This window comes from Channa argus, chromosome 24 (genome assembly GCF_033026475.1).
Source record: "Channa argus isolate prfri chromosome 24, Channa argus male v1.0, whole genome shotgun sequence".
In the NCBI taxonomy this organism is placed as follows: Eukaryota; Metazoa; Chordata; class Actinopteri; order Anabantiformes; family Channidae; genus Channa; species Channa argus.
This window is the reverse complement of record NC_090220.1, coordinates 5,667,670-5,688,403: the sequence shown is the minus strand read 5'-3', so window position 1 is coordinate 5,688,403 and position 20,734 is coordinate 5,667,670. Positions and strand designations below refer to the sequence as shown.

The following is a 20,734-nucleotide window of genomic DNA, read 5'->3' as shown; positions in this document are numbered from 1 at the left end:
CTAATCAGCTCTGTTTGACTAACAACTACGTTTATCCTGGCTTTATGACAGTGCTCTGTGGATTGTGATTATTGCTGGATTTGATGGATACACAACACTTGGGCTATGATTCACTTAGCATCCCTGAACAGCAATAAAACACCCCTGATAAGTGCTCTCTTGGCTGCCAGACAGTGATGAACTTTAGCAAATAGCTGCAAAGATTTCACCACTGGGTGTTACAGTATATGAACAATTTCTAGTGATAAATTGCTACAAACATGCACACACACACACACACACACACACACACACACACACACAGACGCACAAGCTCCATAGTGGCTCGTTGGGAGCTATTTTGGTTTAACCAGAAGACAGTGCAACTTCAACTGTGTGAGAATATTTATGGTCATACAGACACCGATGACATCAAATACTGAAATGCACATGATTCCAATGCCATTATGAATTGATCGGCACCTGGAGTATGACTAAAGTACAGGGCTCACATGTGAACATCTGAAAATTACAACATAATGAACTGTTCATGTAAAGCATGCACAAGAAATCCTATAAACGTTTCAACACATCGTAAACATCAGAAGATCACGATCAAAAGGAGATCACAGGCTGTCACATTAAAGAAATTCTTTTATGGTTAACATACAATTTTAAGCATCAGTAAACAAGAAGCAACAGATCTCATCAAATGAATTTGACTCCTCTTGAGACCTTCAGCTTGAAAAGGTTCAAAGTCTTATTTATCTTTATTAAAATAAAAAGAAAAGGGCAAAGGGAATAGCACATCTCTGTTGAAATTCTTGCACTCCAGATGCAATGTGGTGTGCTTGGTAGTGCTATCTGACTCTCTGTGAAACTGGCAGAATAGTCCTGGGGATTGCAACACAGCTCATGAAAATGGAACAGTGGGATGACTAACATTTTAAAGAGGCTGTCTGCTTCTGATCTGCCTGCTCGTCTCTTTTAAGTCCAGCAGACCAGTTTAACCCAGTATAACCTGACCTCCAGACTACTGCACCTGAGTGTCTGTGTATATTTCGGACATAGCTTATGCATAATGTCATTTGTGGAATTTTGACTTCAAGGATGATGAGCAAGATGACAGCCACAGTAAAGCTGCACAGTGAATCTGCTGTCTTTGGCATTGGCGTCACGTATTTGTCTGTTTCTGTTGTCATGTTTCAAAGGCGTGTCCAAGATGGACTGAGACATACATAAGATTCCTTTCATCTGAGTCAAACCACCTGCTCACATTCTCACACCACAGGTAGCATTCATCTTTAAGCACCAAGCACACAAATCTTTTGCTTTCATAATGTAATGACTCAGTTACAGCGAAACCCAAAGTTCATTGAACCTCCTTTAATAAACTCCATGAATTCATATTCTCCAAAAACATATACTTCAGGTTGCCACATCACGTCTGATTCAACACTTGGTTACTGCATCCTCACTCATTTGTTCCCACACCAGTCAGTGCATATATTGATGCATTTTATGAAGCAACTACCTCAAGACAGGTGGGACTCAATTTTCATTTCTGCGTAGGTAGATCTCAAGTCCATTTTCAGTCCTGGGTAGGAGGACTCATGGATGAAAGATATGTCAATATGTGTCACACTTCCTTTAGTTAAAGGCACCTAAGTACAAAACAAAGCTGAGCATTTTGCATCCTTACATGGTCTTGTCCTCCCATCAAGCCTTTGAAACACTGACATTGTACTGAACCATTTACATTGTACAACTGCTGCTGTACCGTAATTGACAGACACACACACCCACGCACACATAAACACATTGCCTGCTGGGAGGGGGATTTCTATGCCAGATGGTGGAGCGTCCCTCCTGGACAGAGTCTGCATTTGTCTGAGCCACACCCGTCTACACTTATCACGCAGTTATCAGACAATTAAAAAGGTAGAGCTGTCCAAATGTTATTTACTGTAGCACCAGGAAAAGACAGCTGTGGTTCATAAATTTACTAAAGCCATAGTCCTGTTGTGACAACAAGATTGGAGCCATTAAAACCATTTTAAAAAGTGTCAGAGGAGGTAATATGATATGAATTATATCCTTTATTGCAGCAGCTACCTGTAAATGTGTACCCAGTTAAGTAGTGAAGGCAGGTCAAAGGAACAGTGTTGTTTTACTGGATTCAAATGCAATGAGCTGTGAAATGAACTGTGCTAAGCTGTAAGGGATTACAGAGAGCCAGCAGTTCTGTGTTTGTGTAGCAGTGTATCATCTGTATAACTATCATCTCTACCCAATGATGCTTTTTAATCCCTAGCAAGCAAAATCTGTGCTTTTGATTTCTCTTTTTGTCTCTATTTCTTCCTCACCCCCAAATGTGTCCTTTCTAAAGGCCTTTTAGTAATGTCCCCCTTTTGTTTGTTACTTTTTTCTCTGTCAGTCAGAAGAAGATTAATGTTTCTGGATTTTCCGTTACAACGTCTTCGTTGCTTGCTGTGCCCCGTTTGGTTGCTATGGCAATGTATGGGGAGTTAAACAGATAAAGGTTAAGATACTACAAAAGAACTCAGCTTTCTGAATCCCCAAACTGCTTCTGTGTAACCCCTGTTGAAGCTGGACTCAATATGAACACTTCTGCAGGCACTAATGTGTCTGCTGAGGTGCTGCTAAATTACACAGGTGACATACGTGGCACAGACACCATAGCAACAGTGAATTATAGCTAAATATCAGATGACCACTTTCGTTGTGACAACACTGAACATATAACACAGCAGATCCATGTATCCAAAAAAATTAATTAGTTTCTCAAATCTCAGGTCCCCAGGGGTCTCTGGGCACCTGAGCATGATGCCAATGAAGAAACATCATTGGAATGTGGATCTTCGAAACTGCACACAACAATAAAACAGCAGCTACTTGCATCCTCATTGAAGGTAAAAGCACTACCACAGCTATGTACACTGACAGCTACTTTGCAGGTACACTCCCTTGGTTTAGCTTGTGAACACAAATCCGCCCATTAGCACATTTGTTAATGGACATGTTTTGCAATGTGTAACAACCCAGTACAGCCACATTTGGATATTCCGTGGCTCTTAAAGAATCCTTTCACAGATTTTTTTTGTGATGCTGAACTGTGCATGCTACTGTAAATATACAGACTTTACACAGAGCTGAGGGCCTGACACTTGTTCCACCCACTCATAAAGTCCACCTTTATGATCCCTTTTTTTAGTGTTAAGAAGAACTGGCTTAAAGACTAACATACCACAAATACTGCATTTAGAGCAATGAATAGTGAATGATCATGTGAATAGTACTTTTCTTTAGTCTTTGCTGTTTCCATCAACACTGCTTACTATGTATAGAGGAGGCTCTGAAGCTTCGGAGAACTGTGACAAATGTTCTGTTCTGTATTGTGCTTGTATCCTCACGTGTAGAGAAAAGAACAACACTATACCACTATACACTATAATAAAAAACACTATAGCTAAAAATGCACCACACTGTTTTTCTGCCACCATTATTTAAAGTGACATTTTAGTGTGACTTGGCCCAAAGTCTTCACTTAAAACAACATGATGGCGTGAGTAAGACAAAGTGCTTAAATTGAGGATGCGGCAGGTTGTTTGTTTGGAAGTCTAGCTTTCATGCAGTGACTCACGCTGTCAGATTAACTCCTCTGGGACCAACATACACTCACAAACACCCTAAGTGAACACACACCCACAATACCACACTCCATACAGCCATACACAGATATACGCACACAGGACTCCATCAGCTTTGGGGAGGGCAGATTTCCTATCAAATCCCCAACAGAGACTTGTGGGTCTCTGGCCCTTCTTGTTCTATTTCTGCTCAGAGAAACTAGGCTAGGAGGAAGGACAGAATAGCAGAGCAATTTAACAGTGACGGGCATTTGGTGAAGCACAAGAGAGAGACCGAGGAAGAATGAGGTGGGTTGTGGCTACATCGGGTCAGTCAGGCTTACAGTAGATAGTCTTGGAAAAGCATATGTTTCCATTGTTTATACATATATAATATATGTGTGTTCCCCTTTGCCCTGGTTTCACAGATTGTGTCACAGTGAGAGGGAGCCAATGGATGGAAGTCATTCTTTCTGGCCAGAGTGTGACGGGCAGTGGTGAACCGCACTGCTGATGTGGCCAGATCCTTCCCCTCCATTCCTGCAAATGGGGTGATCCCTTTTCATGTGTCATTCCCATCAGTATAAATAGTCTGGGAAAGGAAGAAGTGGAGGAACTTTAATAAGTGAGGAGAAAGTGTGCCTTTTGTCGTTGTTCTTGTAACTACTTTTTGGATTTTAGTGTGTGAGAGACTGTTAAAAAAAAGAGAGAGAGAGAGAACAACAGAGTGCAGATGCAGGTCGGGCTGCACAGTGGTTCAGACTTCAGCGAGGAGAAAGCTGACCACAAATATGCCCGACTGTGGCCGGTGGGCTCCTGACCGACTGCTCTCCTCCCTTGCCATGTGGCCGCAGTGGGCGGGGAGTGCTTTTTCCATTCCACTTCCCTTCCCTGCCACACAGAAAGGAAACGCGATGCAGATGTCTGCAAAACTGTATATACAACGGTATGGCTACAGGCCTTGCACACGAGATGGATTCTCCAATAAAATCAGCAAGAGGTGAGGAGTGACGGCGTTTATTAAAAGTTCAACTCAACCTACTTCTCTGTTGGTTCTGAATCAAACACACTACTTGTACTGTACAGTAGGTGTGAGAGAAATTCATTAAGATCTTATATAGTCATAGTGACAAGCTCAGAGACGATTCTATGGAGTTTAGTGCTTGTGTTTTCAAGTGTATGGTGAATACATATGAGATAACTGGCTTAAATGCAGAAACAACCTGAAATGTTTGCTGGTGTGTTGACATGTCAAAAGTCAATGACGCACTGAATAGATTCATTTTATTGACACCACTGTGTTCTGTCGGATGCACTGGCAAAAAAACTGAATCTGGAACATCTTTATCGTCAGTGACATGTAACACATCACATGAACCGGTCAATATATGAAAGCACACATTGCTTAGGTTACTTTGTAACAGTGGCACAGTTGGCTCTACAATAACTCAGAAGGTAGATAAAAGTACTGTCACCATGGTAACTTTAAAAGTTATACAATTATAGCATGGATTTTATACTATTGTAACCCTCTGTGCAGGGCGTTGGCATCTGATAAATGTATTATTTAAACTGTACTTCCTGGATTGTATTTCACCTTCTTATCTGTAAAACTACATCCACACCAATGTAAATCCTTTTTCTGATTGTGACATCTTTAAAATGTTCTTTCTCTTATTTTGCTGAATATATTAAAAGCGAACTAAAGTAAGTTTATTAATGCTCTAAATATTTTTTTATTAGAGAACTTTAGTTAGTTTAAACTGATTGTAAAACTGTACATTTAGATTCATGTTGCTTTGAAAGTTGTAAAATAAAAGTGTAAGTAAAACTTTGTGTTTCTTTTGTTTTTCTTTTGCTGATTCCTGTTTTATTGCCACTGCACCGTCATACACCGAGAAGGACATATTCAAATCAGAACCCAAGCCAGTGTGTGAGCATGAATATGCTGTTATTCCAGTGATATAACCACTATGACATTTGAGACAGCTTTCACTCTAATCTTCTAAATTTGTGACAGCCAAGCTGGAGCTAAATCAAATGAAAAGGCCTGTTGGTCTGCCAGCCTTACCACTTTGATTAATTGGGCTTTTTTTCACTTAATTTTCTTTCACTAATCAAAAGCTTGAATTCATCTCACGGGCTGAAGTGCATTAGTCCCGCCACAACGTGGTAAATATTGGATGGCAGTGGTGAGGATGCATAGTGAAACATTAAAGAAACAGACTAAAGCCAGAGCTCATCAATAATACAAACAGAGGGCAGCCCACTTGTTCACATGAGATAATGCATAAGATGTATTGGATAGAGATGCGGTGATGCGAAGCATAGGTAGTTGAGATTTGAGTGAGCTGTATTCGCTTAGGAATACTGAACAGCAGTTCAGTCTCAACCTTGATATGAGCACGGAGGAGTGCTATTCATGTGGAATTTTGAAAAGGAGCCACGTCAACAGGAGAAAATCAGAATCTTGAAGAGAGGTTGAAAAAGCATCTAGACAGACATTGAGCTGCTGATCTGTCTCATCTTCACACTCATATGTTGTCGGATGAGTGTATTGAATACTAAAATAAAGGCTGCAAGCAACATCCTCACATAGGTATTTGGAGGTGAGCAAACTGGAGAGGAGGTCAAGTGTGATGGGGAGTCTGGAATGAAAGTGCTGCAAGCTGAGCTTCTTGAACTACTTCATAATGGTGACAGCTGTGAGGGTTAAGAGACGGCCGTCATTCAGCCGGCACACAAAAGAAATCTAGGCTGACTTGAAGCATGTGGGGATGTCCGCAAATTTGTTTGTCAGCTCTCCACTACATGCTTTGATGGTGAGTCTATAGTTATATTGAGGCCTTATCATTTCAGCATGGTTACGTGTTCAGAGTGACAATGCTGATGTTTAGCAGATAATGCTAAGTATCTTAGTTTAGAGCGTGTTATCTTGCTAACATTTGCCAATTATCACTAAACACAGAGTACAGATAATAACACTTTTCTATTTCGTCACGAGCCAAAGAGGAAAAAAAAATCACAGACTAACCAAAAGTATTTGTATTCATGTTGTGGTGGACATTGATGTGTGTAATTTTCACAATACCATTGCAATCAGTTTAAAAGTTGTTTTGATATTTTAATTATGGCTAAAAAAACACCTACACATTCTGCATACAAATCCCATGTGTCCACAAAGCTGCACACATCTTATAAAATACATTTTTAAGTTATGTTAACATTGGGACAGTTTCACCATTAGAATGGATAAAAAGCACAAGACACGTAAGAATTCACTGTGCATGTGCATGTGTGTGTGTGCGTGTGTACGCAGGCCAACAGCTACCACACGGCCAGTGTCAGCAAATGTGAATTTGACAAATCCTGTCAGTAATCCTCCACTCTGTTTTTACATAACAGTGTGGAGGATTAAAGTCATTACAGTATGTAGTGTTTTATTTAATTTTTTTTATTTTATAAGATTTCATGTCTCCTCTTTCTCTTCTGGTCATTATGTGGTTTTATGAGGATGCTGGGGAATCTACTACAGGGGGTTTTAAACATCATGCTGCATAACTATCATAAACTGTACATACAGTCAAGACAACTTTGTTAGAAGTTTACTTAATGTTTCCCATTTAATTGTTTCCCATTTCCATCAATTTCTATTTTAATCATTGAAAAATAAGGGTGGATTCTCAAAAATGTGGCTCAGTATTTAAATACTTGTCTTTACTCATTGGATCTAATTTCAAAGTAAACACACAATTCTCTGTTTCCTGTCTGACACCTGGTTCTTCACGTTTTCCGTCCGAGCTGCAGTAAGTAAGAATCAGATTTCTATACAGACTGTCACATTGGTTGTATAAGCATCACTGCTGTTTGCAAAAGGAGAGAGCACAAAGCAAAGTGACCCGAAAGATCACAGAAAGAAGAGAATGCGTTAAGGTTTGTATTTTCTGCTCAATTTAACATCGAACAGCTACCACACAGCTATCTTCTCTGGATAATCACAGTGCTCAGCATCCACAAAATGAAGAGTTCAGGGGTAATAGTGCCCAGCTGGATCCACATGGGTAATATTTATGGCTTTTTTTTCCTCTTGGTAGTTTTTGTCAAGAAAATAAATTCAGGAATAAAGTTTTTTTTAATTATTTTCTATTAATAGAAAATAATAAAAAAAAAACGCTTCCATCCTAAAATCTGGACAATCATGGGCTTTAATAGAGCACACTTAAATTATTAGGTCATTTGAATTTTCCACAGCTGTTAGGAACTAAATGTGGCTGGGGTTTCTTGATTTAGCGTCCATTTTATTACAAGATAGTTTGACTGGATCCGGCAAAGTCTGACTCTGCCATTTGTTATATTTATGTCCACAGTGATACCATCTGTCAAAAATGAGGATGTTTATATTTCCACACATCAATCATGATTCTCCACAACATCCACAAATACTGCTTTTTGGCCATGGCTAATGGGATGTATCTGTCACTCTTATTGGCTATACACAGTGTGTGTACGGTGCTGCCTATACTCAAGGTGACCTCTCTACAGCTGTAAGCAATCCTGCTAATGCTACTATCAAAGTCTGTCTTCATCAAATGGGGAAGCCCCTAATTTTCAACTCAATTTCATTCCAGATATGGAGTTTAGCTAAGGTCATGGGATTCATCTGTGACTCTTTTATGATTTAGGCATGTATCTCATTAGTCCCTGTACTACTTCATCAAACGCTCACAAACACCCTCATGTGCTATTTCTAATCTTTTCTTTGACAATGTTTTTTCAACTCCTTTTATGTGATAAAAGTATGTGAGCTCATTTCTAAGACTGAACTTTACCTCAAGATTTCCCAACCGTGATCTTTAACTGGAAGGTGAGTTATTTCTTCTTGGCATCTTTTATGTTCCATTCTAACTTCCTCGACAAACTAGACCTGTTTCATTAAAGAGCAGTCCTCATATCTACACAGTAAACAGCCTCAGGCTTTACACAATCATCACTCAATCATTAAACTATTCTAAGATATGAGCGTATGAGCTTTGCTCTGTTATGCTGCGCACTGCAGTAGCTTGTGACTGCAGTCAGCTCCCATCTTGTCTCCTAAAACATTACTGAACTTTTCATATTGGCATCATATTTTATGCCACAAGTGCCGCATTCAGCAACTGATTCAGCCAAAGGGCATAAAGCTACAGTTTGTTCAGTGTTATAAATACAGGAGGATCCAGATATAATCTTTTTGAAGTGGTGTGGTGACAGGCTGCCTGCAGAGATATGTATTTATACATAGACCAGTAAACATTTATGGTGTTTAGGAATCAAAAGAATGCTGTGCAAATCAACCCTGTACAGAAAGGGTAACCAACCTATTCTGAAACAAACCAACAAGTACAAAAACAAACACCTAGACTCAGTCTGTCATTGCCTCAAAAACAAATTCTGTCACAGTGCAGAAAGGGTCAAGAGACTGATATAATATAGTGTATTTGCCTGGTGATCAAGCGGCATCATGAAAAATTACCCCGAATTTCAATAATGTTGTCAGTACAGCTTCACATTTGTCAAAGGAATTAAGAGTGAACCCTTGAAGCAGAGAAGGACAATCAGGCTGCTAGTGCATGTGTGTGTGTGTGTTTGTGTGTGTGTGTGTGCGTGTGTTTGTGTTCACCTCTGACCCAGGACATTAACCAAAAGTCTTTGACAGACGTTTTCCCACAAAGACAGTAATGCATACGCCCAAACAAGAAATGAAAATCCTGCTGCAATCCAACAACACAACATATGCACAAATAAAAATTTAAAAAGGAGCTGATGAAACATGTGGGGAAAAGCACAAACACACATAAGACCGTATCCAGGGCCTGATTGGTGTATATAAAAGATTACATCATCTCTCTGCAAGGCTTCACTATTTACTTTATCACACGGAAATGGGGAAAAGGGTTTTGCTCACAGTAAAGGGCTTCTGAAATATACCTGTCTGCCGTAAATAATCACTTTCAATATTATTCTAGCAGCCATTGGACTTCCGGAGATGGGAGCTAATATTACTGCTAGCTGCCTGCAGGTTGGCTTTTACAACCACTGTGTGTAACAACTGGTGCTGCAGGCTGGTCAATATTAAACCCTGGTTTTCTCAAAAACAACTTGTTAATGTGTCAGAGACAAATCCAATTTCAGCCTTTCCCTGGACATTACAGTTTCATCACTTGTAACAAATACCAAGCTGCTACTTTTTGATCAACATTCTTTATGTGTGAGTGTGTGTGTCACAATGATATAAAATAGATTGCATTGTCTTCTATTTCCATTTCCTCACCTCGTGGATTATTGGTCTCAGTCAAAGCACTAGGCTAAGGGGCACATTTGAACATGACCTTCATGACACTTTGTTTTGCCACTTTGCTTTGTTTCACCTTTTTTTTTTTTCATTCTTAGTGTGTGTTGAAATGGATGTTTAGGTCACAGAGTGTTTGGGGTGGCTGGAGGAAAGGGAAATGTGCAGTCAGAGCTGTGAAAAATGGCAGTTGTCTGACACTTAATGCTGTAGACCTACATGTATTTGTGCAGCTGTACCATTCCTCTGTTGTAATTTCCTAAGATAATATTATATAAAAAATGAAAGGCAGTGAGGGAAAACAATTTTTCCTATCACATTTTTTAAGCTGTGATGAGTTGTTACTTGACAAGTGTTTGAATGTGCTCAACACACATATCTCTCCTCCTCCCTTTCTGCAATCCAGTAGAGACACATTTCAGCTCTTTTTTCAGCAAATTTCAGCTCTCAGGTAAACAATCCAATCTTCTTAGATAATGAGACAGGAAGGGAGTGGTGCCAATTTAAAACAGGGCCAAACAGAGAGTTTTTTTTCTTGTTAAGGTGACTGGATGCCACAGCTTCTGCTCATGAATCATGTGGCTGTCACTCCAAAACACAGATACCGTGTTTATCTCAAGGCTGTAATCCTAAAGCAGCCTCTGTAGGACACAACACCAAAGGAAACACCACCTTCCCTCTGATGGTGTTCAAGCTACTGCCCGTCTTCACATGTCAACGATCAACAGGCAGCTTGAGCAAGCACTGTTGTCTTTTACAAGTTAACTTGTCAAGCTACTGATAGTTAAAGATAAGCACGTGTTAAGAATGTAAATGATTGAAAAGGGAACTGTACATTGAAACTGCTACTCAGATTATTTCCTGATCAAATCTAATTAAATATTAAATAAAAACAGTAAAAACGTTTTGTGGACAGAAGTATGACAAGGTATGCCAACTAAAAGAAATAAAAATTTTCAGCCTAAAGCAATTTCATCCAGAGCTATCATTGGCCTTTAAAACAGTGTGCTTTACTTTGCCCTGTTGCCTCTCTCCCTGCTCTCCTGTGCTCTGCTACACTCCACCAGAGTCCACCACACTCTGTCAGCACCTGTTAGCTGTCCAAAACTGACTAATCGAGCAGAAATATTTCGAAATTATGCCATTTACGTCTAAATGATAAATAAAATATCCCTGCACTGCCACTAATTTGTTAGATGAGTCTGGTCGTAGCACAGCAGCACCTTCTCCACATTGACATCCACATTTGGAGAATATATATCCAGTAAAACAATATTAGGAAAAACACATGATTTTATTTTGCCTCCATTGATATACCTATCTCCTGAAGAAAACTAAAACTGGAAGGTTAAAGCTTTAAAGTACCTTAACTACCTAGTAAGCTACAGCTCCTGCTGACTGTGTTGGTGGGTGGGCCAAACTAAATAACCCGCTTCCCATTTTTTTAATGCTGCATGCCGCTTCACCTGACTCTGGTTCTTTGCCTGACTGCCCTTGCACTCACCATTTGAAAGCCTCTGGCTTAAAACAAGAGCAACACAGAGTAAGAATATCCTCTCCAGAATGCAAAACTTGTAATGTACTTATAGCTATGATGATTGATATATGATGCAAGGTTGGGTTAATGCCAAAGTAACAGCTGTATATAGGGGAAGTGTCAAAGTTTCACCCCTCAGTCAGCAGAAATACTGAAAAATAAATATGTGCTTTCATAGCTGGGGGGTCACTGGGTAAAAGCTGCTGCAAGGAAAGTGTGTCTACTCGATGGTAAAATCTGCAGTGGCCACATGAAAAGGTCTCCGTTGGCAGAGAAAGAGGCTCTTATTCTACCGGTTACTATTACAGACGTCGGCTAAATAGGAGCCTAAAGAACACACAGACTGTTTTCTCACAGCAGTGGGAATAGCATCCAAGAATATAGACATAAAGATATTAGTGGGATATCTGTGGGAAACCAGTCTGGAAAGGCCAACTTGGAAGGATGTCAGGGTGTTGGACTCAACTTTAACATCTGTTAAATATTCTGCTGTAAACAGTGTTTTTAGAAAATGTTGAAATGTAGTACTACACGCAGGAGTGATGATGTTGTCTTTCAAAGAGACGTGGATTCATGCTGCACACTCATGTTTGTCTAATTCAAAACAGCTCAACATCAGATGGAAAAAAGCGCGACAAGAAAGACACAGCAACCCTATAAAGTAAATTACTAGAGGCCCTTCTATCTTTTAATGCCTCTGCTGTTGTTCGGGGACCTTTAATGTGAATGCTATAAAACAAGCGAGGGTGAAATAGGGAAAAGAGTGAAGGGTGAAATAACAAACAACTAAACCCCAAAGCAACTGGAGCGTGGCCCACACAGCCTCTCATACAGTATAGTTTAGTAATGAGGAGTGAAGTCTAATCCTGACACAAGCGGCTGCAACACTTTATGTTGCTGAGAATAAATACCACCAGCAAAAAAAAAAGACCACTCAACATTTGGATTGTTTAGTGGTGACACCATTATCTTCTTTTGAATTTGAGTAGAATTCGTTTTCTTTCTGATTTTCCCTAATAGACACTTACACTGGCACGACTTCTCTTCTTTTCTAGGCTTTGTGGAACTGAAAGTGGTGCCCTTTTTTGTACTTTGGCCACTTCTGTCCAAGAAAGAGCACTTGTGCTTGTGACAGTGTGCAGGGAAACACGCAGAGCCCAGAAAATAAGCTCTGCATTTATACCCTGGAATAAGTGGAAATGCTAATGTGGAAGAATGACTAAAGCCTACTTACTTGGACAGTAGAAATGAGACCTACAAAGGAACTAGACAAAGCTAAAGAATTAATCTGCATAGCCTGTCAGACAGGATAGATTGCTACATCTTTTTGACTGTGTGACAAAGACCTTGCCTTAAGCGGATTATTACCACAAACTCATTTGCATCTGCAGCATATGCCAAAACTTCGGATGCAATCTTTATGCACTTGTTCAGCACGACGTGACTCATGTTCAGGGTATTCCTGGAACGGCAACTCGGGTTAAGATGCTTGGAGGAAGTGTTAATATACACCTCCCACACATTTCTGATCAGCACCGATCACCCTAAACAATTGTCCCCTTACTGGCTGAGAATGAGGGGGACTTTGAATAAACACAGGGAGGGGGGCTACTGATAACACAGATCAGAGTTTAATAAGCAAATTACTTTAAGTGCTGAGAGTCTGCCTCACATATCCTCATATTCTCTAAAAGAAAAAAAAAAAACACTTAATCCTCGCTTTATGATAAGCTGTGGAGGAGCTTGGACTGTCTGCTGCGGGACTACAGAGAGACCCACACCAGGATTAAAGGTTTCAAAGCCACCTCAAATTAAATTAAATGCAGTGTTCCTCAAAATCTCCCAGGTCCTATGCACTCTAAAAGCAAGTGACTATAAGTGGCTGTAAGTTACTTTCAAAAGCTAGACACAAGTGACCCCACTCATCCAACTGCACTGACCTCCACTCCAGTCCACTATTTCCCTGCATGCTGCCGTTCTAAAATGCAATGAACAATAAATAAGTGAGTGATCGACCTTATCAGACGCTCGGTGTCTGCCTCGTCTGCATCCCAGACATCATAAAGAACAAGCACAGGTGTTTGAAGGGGCACTCACTCTCAGTCTAACCCACCATCTGAACAGCTGAGCCTGAAATCCAAGTCACTGGAAAGAGCTTGTAGCTGGCCACTTTCATTCACACACTCCTGAATCTTAGTGGTCTCCTTTGTGCCTGTTCACACTTACACTGACTGTTTGCTGCAGTAATTCCACAACACAGAAATATAGAAATTGCAGAAATTTGAACTGTTGGTAGCATTTTGATGATCAAGGGTTTTAAAAATTACCCAGATTGGTTTTAAAAATTATGGAAAAGATGAGAGGTTCAGGTATTAATTTGCCTTTAGTACAAAGAATTTGATTCCTTCACTGAAAAGTAACTCATTGTAATAAATCTGTAGGAATTTATCATACTCAATTTACATAAATGTACTATATGTTTGCGATTCAAATCAATATTATGTTTGCCTTTCGGTCTCTGTAGAGCCCTGCTGAAATCTAAAACATGTCCTCCAAATGCAGCAGCATGCGTCTCATTTAATTACTTTGTTGTGAAGCTGTCTCTCCTTGCAAAGCCACAGTATTAAATATTGAAGTCTTATATAAAACATGCAGTAAATGCATCAAACCCAGAACAAAACAATACCTCATTAAAAAAAATGACGTTCCAACTTTTGCCTTTTTTGGCAAAAGTTACTGTCATCTTGGATAAGCCACGTCATGTCAAAATCATAAACTGCAGTTTGTGTGTGCTGATTTTCTGTTTATGCTTGTGTGTGAGTGTGTGTCTGTCTTCACCTTTGACATAGGGGATTAACAGAAAGATCCAAGTCTTTGACACTACTGCTGTGCATTGATGGGTGCAATTTTCCCATCATTGTTGTGAAGCAGAATAGCCCTGGTGTCTGCAATGGTCACCCTCTGTCTCTGTGACAATGCCTTAGTGATCCACACACACTACAGTAATGGCTGGTGGTACAAAGACCTTTTTGACATTGGGGGGGCAGCATCGCTTGGGCTCAACGCTGCCTGCATTCTGCATCTTCACTTCTCTCTGACTGACTGCCACTGCAGCAACCTGCCCCTCCCCTCACAATTCTCCACTCTCATTCACCCCCTCTTGAAAAGGTGGTTAGAGTCTTTTCGAATGTGTGCATGATGTGTGTGTGTGTGTGTGTCTGTGTGTCTGTGTGTGTGTGTGTGTGTGAGAGTGAGTGTGTGAGAGAGTGAGTGTGTGGGTGGGTGTGCACTCATCCTTGCTTAATTGACATTAAGATCTATGAGTTTGGGTACCTGCTAGTGAAGGGGCAGAATGTGGAGTGGATACAAGCAAGAAGAGACAGAGAGCTAACAGGACAGTCCTGAATTTGCGTGAGGACAGAGGAGGCGGCAATGGGAAGTAAACAAATCAATACTTAATTTGCCTCACTGGCTCACAAACTGCATCAGGATAAGATAACGTTTAAGCTAAATGTCCCGTTTACGCTGTAACTAAAATCCCCCATGATATCAAATCCAACAGCACTATGTTGATTTTATATTGATATAACACAGTGTTAATTGCACAAACACACACACACACACACACGTCTGTGCTACAGACGCAGGCTTCCACTAACTAATTACTGCAGTGTAGCTTACACAGTAGGAGAGGAGAGAAAGGCTTAAACAGAGATGGAGACGGCAGAGCAGCTTGTATGTATTAGTTGTGTTGGATGCACATGGTTTCTGGTCCTCATTCTGGCTGACAGCCTGATTCACCCCCCCCTCCCCCCAATCCACAAACACACACACACACGTGCAATTCTCACATGCATAATGCAAAAAAAAGACCAGCAGTGTTCAGTTGGCAACGACGGGAAGGAACCCCCTCTGTATCAATTGCACTGAGCACTGATGCCTCACGAGGATATAAACCGTAGGCTGCAGCAACCTCCCACCCTATTATGAACACCACCTCCACCACCCATCATCCTGCACTTCCTTCCTCTTTTCTACTACCACTTTCCCCTCATCCCTCTTCAGTTGCTCGTGCCTGTGAACAGACAGCACAGCTCGGAGGAACAGCACAGTTAACAGATTTCCAGAGGATTTTCTCCCATGCTGCTCATCAGCTATCGTACTGGCCAGAAGCAGCACAGAGGCGTGATCATGACAGGGCTGATAGAGTGTTGTTTCAGAGCCCCTTAATAAGGGGTTTCCCTCTGTTCCAAGTATGAGGAGGTGTAAGGACATGCAAGTACAAATTACTACAGTAGAGGGAGACTGACTCATCCATGACTGGGGATCAGTTTTTGAGCTATCTGCTGTGACAGAGTGGTGTTTGGAGATGCTAAGACTAGATATCTCACTGCACATCAGCTTACTGATAATGTGGCTGTAGGTTGAGTAGCTAAAGCTTTGCTGCTCTAATGATCATACAGGAGCTTAAGGTTTTGAGACAGGACACAGGCACTTGATGATGAGCTGTAGGCATATGGCAACTTAAGTGTTCACATTGTTCTGTGACACTCCTTTATCTGCCAGGGGGCTAGATTATGGCTTTAGGATTTGTAGAGGCGATCTTATCTCTATCCGGTGGTCTTACAATTATCCACTCCTGAGATCATTGTATGATGAACACTGAACATTTATTGTATTCCACATTTCTCAAATCAATTCCTTCAAACAAGTTTCTCAAAGTGGTCCCTATGGTCACAGAACCAGGTAAGAAACCTTCCGCCTCCACAGCTACACCCTGAACCTCTCACTTCTACCTTACTACGGTGTCCACTATTTTAGTCAGTTCGTTGGATCTACTTACTTTCTTGCAGCTGAGCTTAACTGCCACTTTTGTGACGGTTATGCATTGTTTCCTTGACAACTGATCAACAAACTTTAAAAGGCAATATGGGCATCTCTAATGACGTCATCAGTACTTATAGCTATACTTCTTAATCTAATTAACCTTACAATACACAACATAAACGTCTATAAAAATCTATAAAAACAGAATTGAATGTATCAGTGGGGAAATGCGGACACTTGGGGAGGATTAACAGCGCATGGCTTCATCGCATTATCACACAGCGAGCTGCTGCACTAAACGCAGACTATTAGGTGCTGGAAATCGCTCCCAGGAACTAATGACTGATTCTTAAACAGTGATATGCTCGCTTTTTTCTCTCTCATTTGCATTTCTGCAGGAACTGGTCTAACAGATGTGTTCACAGCGACGTTTAACACACATACACACATATAATACACACACACACACACAGTGCAAAAGCATGCAGTCAGGTTAGTGGATGGACAGTTGATCTCCCCCTATCCATCTGCAATTATCTTTCAGCCACGAGTAAAAATCATTACTGTCAAACATTTTCTTGAGTGACTGTGAAGACACATAGTCTATCTATTTGAGTTAATCACAGTAGACACAGTTTGCAAACATGAAAACACCTAAGAGCCTTGTGGGTTAAGCTGATTGTCCATTGCGCTTGGGCAAACCCATTGTTCCGCCCGCCTCGGCTGAGGTGAGCTGCTCCCACCACTAGAACAGCTCGAAGGCAATTAATACATGTCCTATCACTTCACTAATTAAGGGGGGTTTTCACAGGAATAAAACCCAGTCGCATATAATAAAAGAATAGAAGTCCCCTGTCTTACCGGCTACAGTGTATCTATCCATGTAATTGAGGACGTTCCCAAAACTGAGGATCCCGGCGGCAGCAGCCGGTGTGCAGCATCTGAGCAGAGCGGCGCGGAATTTCTGCCCCGGTTTGCACGGGCGAAGGTCCGGGCTGGATTTCAGTGCGGGGCTCATGCTTCCCGACAGCGTGCGCACCTCATCCGAACTGCTGCAGCCTTCAATCTCGCATCCATCGCTCTCCACGCACATTTTCTGGCACGAAAGATCCAGTGCAGAAAAAAAAGAGGGAGAATGTAGAAAAGGGACCACACAAGCACCACACTCAGCGATGGTCTGTGATTTCTGATGAAATTAGTCGCAGTGCAATTGTTTCCTTGAGTGTTGAAGCGCAGGAGCAGCTCTTTTGGGGATCATATTTTTCTACCAGTGTGCAGTGACGGACGGGTTGTGCGCTCCTTAGTTCTTTTTTCAAAGTACCAAGTGCTTGGCTTTAATGTAGGGGGCGTGGTCTGTCTCGAAGACTCCTCCCCTGCCAGCCTGCAGCAAATGATGGAGCTGCACCTGATACTGTATGTGCAGTGCAGACGCAGGTACAAACATTTCCTAATAAGGTGACAGTAGTAGGTAACGGGTGACTGGGTGTGTGCTCATTAATTAATGAATTCATATAATTATTCATTCCTTTTCATCAGCATCGTTTATATTTTTAAGAGACCAATAATTGCTGAGGGAGAAACTGTTAGCCTACTATTATTACTACTGAATAACCATAGGCTAATAGAAGTAGGTCACTTAAGTGTGTTGCACAGACAGATCAGAGGAAGCTACTGAACAGTCCCTGGTATGCTCATATTTTTAGGAAAGGGTCTTAAATAGATGTCTGGTGTTACTTATATAAACCTCTGCTTTTTATGTATAAATCCCTGTTATGCTGACAGTCGGCTTTTAAACATTGTCTGAACAAATACAGTCATGCTTGGAACTTGTGAAATTGTCATTAAAGATTAACTGTGTACAAATGAAAACAACAAAATAACTAGAGCCTTATAAGTCCAAGCAGAGAGAAAAGGTAAAGAAGCAGGCTCTGCTAAAGAAGATCATAGATTTCAAATTTGCTATTTCCTTCATTTCAGGTGAGCTTTTTTGGATGGACTATGTCATTGTTGGGTACAATATGGGATCATTCCCACAGTATATGATCAAACGCGCAATTACATTCAAAATAGTCTGACTTCATTGGAATAAAATAATGATTAAGGAAACATTTTACTTTGACACAAACGTAATGCAAAAAGATTTTATAGGTACAGTTAACAGTATAGTGACAAATAAAAACAGCATTAAATGCTGTATAACTGTATCTTGATATTTTACTTTATTTTTTTTGTGGCAATAAATATTATGGAAAGCAGTTAACTGCTGCGTATTTGGAAATAACTAACTCTGCACAGTGGAAATGTCTTTTTAGAGAATTCTAGCTCCTCTTTTGCTACATATCGAGGCAAATGTCTTGTTGCTGGGATTCCCTGTACTACTCATATTCTGGACATGTTGACACAAAACACAACAGCAGTTGTTTTAAATGAACTGAACTGAATGCAATGCAACTGATAGAGCTTTGACAGTTCAATGATTTCTGTAAACATCTGACAGCAACCAGCGTCCATAGCTTCACTTTACCAATATCATTCATTGATGCTTTACAAAGTCTGAATATACAGGAGCTCCTTTTATTGATGCTGCTAAGCATTCATACCTCAGTCAGTTTTGAATGACATCCTTTTTAGATGAGCTTCTGAAACAAGATGTGTTAATAGCAGCTCCAGAGTTGTAAGATGTCTAAAAAGGGAAGTTACCTGTTTCTGAATGGCTGGGAGAGGTTCCAATCCTGCATGCAGATGAGTGTTCCTGTGCCATCTGTGTTCTGTCAAAAAGAAGCCAAAATATCTCTAGCGAGCCGTTCTGCTACTCCACTGTGTACACAGAGCTGTTTTGGCTTTGCCAAGATGTAAAAAAGTGTCCTCAACATGATCAAACTGTGTGTCACAAAAAGTGAAGTGTAAAGGGAATTTTATTATTCTGAACCAATGATTTTTAAAAGAAAAGTGAGAGGCAGGGTGACAAGAGCTGACATGGTGTTGGTTTAACATGAGCACAGAGTTGAGCGTATAACGAAAGGTGGGCGTGCTGGGGCGCTTTCCTGACAAGTGTCCTTCGATTTTGCTGAAAGCCACAGGGGACATTGGCCAATGTGATCTTTTCCTGATGAACTCGGTAGCCTAGAAACGACCGTGTAACGCACACCCCGGGGAAGTTTTCTTCACTGAAACAATTTATATTAACATTTAATTGAAATAAAATTAAGAGGTTTGTTTGTATTTAAAGTCGTGAAGAGCTGAGCAAATTCAGAGGGAAGGCTGGGTCCTGGCATCGATGAGGGAGAGGGCTGGAGGATTGCTTGGCTCTTCTCTGCAACACTTTGGCATCACAAGGGTATCAGACTGGTGGTCTAAACACATTTACATGCACTCAGTTGACCTGTATTGTTTAATTTGAACTGAAATGAGAGCAACCTGCCAGTGAACCTAAAGTTTGTCAAAGCCTTTGTTTTGCAGAACTACTTTCACAGCAATCATCCACTTACTTCCCAATATCTTTGATCTCTAAAAATCCCCTCAGTTTGAATCTGGAAAGAATGATGCAAGCAGTGCAGCCTGGCAGGCTCAGCTGAAAATGATCAAGTGATAGTGACAAGAATTGCTTTTTGTAACACTGCAGACTGACATCCAGGATAAGAAGATACAGGAAAGAGAAGAGCGCCAAACCAGCCAGTGGTCTCATGCTGAGGGCCTAGGAGGGAGCCCCAGTAAACAGTTGTTCCTGTCTCCCTCTCTGGAGCCCCCAGCTCCCCTCCTCTTTCTTTGGGATATGTTTGATATGCCGGTCATGTCTGTGGGATCCTGTGTGTTTTTCCATCGTGCAGAATGGCTTGGTGCTGGAACTATCTCTTGCATTATTCTGCTATGTGGCCCGGAGCCACTGAGTCACTGCCCCAGCCTTCCTTCCTGTCTCAGCTCAGGGCCAAGCCTCCAGGAGAGGATGGGAGATAACCTGCTAATCGCTGAGCGCAGCACCCGCAGGACGATAAGGACGACTCTCTTTCTGCGTTACTTGCCAGTAAAGTTTAAATGTCCCACAGACACGTGTGTCTATCAGCTGTGCTTCTGGTTAACACGTCTCAGCCTCTTTAGCTCATGAGGATGACAGAAGCAAACAGTGGATCCTGGGGTTTTTAGTGTAATTAAGCAGTGACAAGCAACTATTCAAGCATGTTCAGTTAAGTTTAAACCAAAATTTGTGAAGCTGTTATTCCCTGCTTCTTTGAAAAGCCAAGTTTTTGACAGTAAAATAGACACACTTCCTTTTCCTGTACTAAGACTGAAGCATCCCAGTTTTCCGAGTACACTATGTATGGTAAAGATACTGAAGGAGAATGAGCAGTTCACCAATGTTTGGTTCAGCTGAAAAAAACCAACCAGTTGCACTTTTGTGTCCAACAACTTATATTT

The 20,734-nt window shown here is 41.0% G+C and overlaps 1 protein-coding gene across 2 annotated transcripts in view; it reads right to left on the bottom strand.

Annotated features, from left to right (window-relative positions):
• The window catches only part of spns2 (SPNS lysolipid transporter 2, sphingosine-1-phosphate), a 54,616-nt gene extending 36,973 nt beyond the window's left edge, over positions 1–17,643 (bottom strand). Inside the window, exon 1 of one of the 2 annotated variants that reach the window (XM_067494148.1) lies at positions 17,183–17,643. In XM_067494148.1, coding sequence (XP_067350249.1) covers positions 17,183–17,414 — 232 coding nt within the window. In that variant the 5' untranslated portion in view covers positions 17,415–17,643. The remainder of the gene's footprint in view (positions 1–17,182) is intronic. The other variant, XM_067494149.1, reaches the window with a different exon arrangement.
• Positions 17,644–20,734: the final 3,091 nt, after the last annotated feature.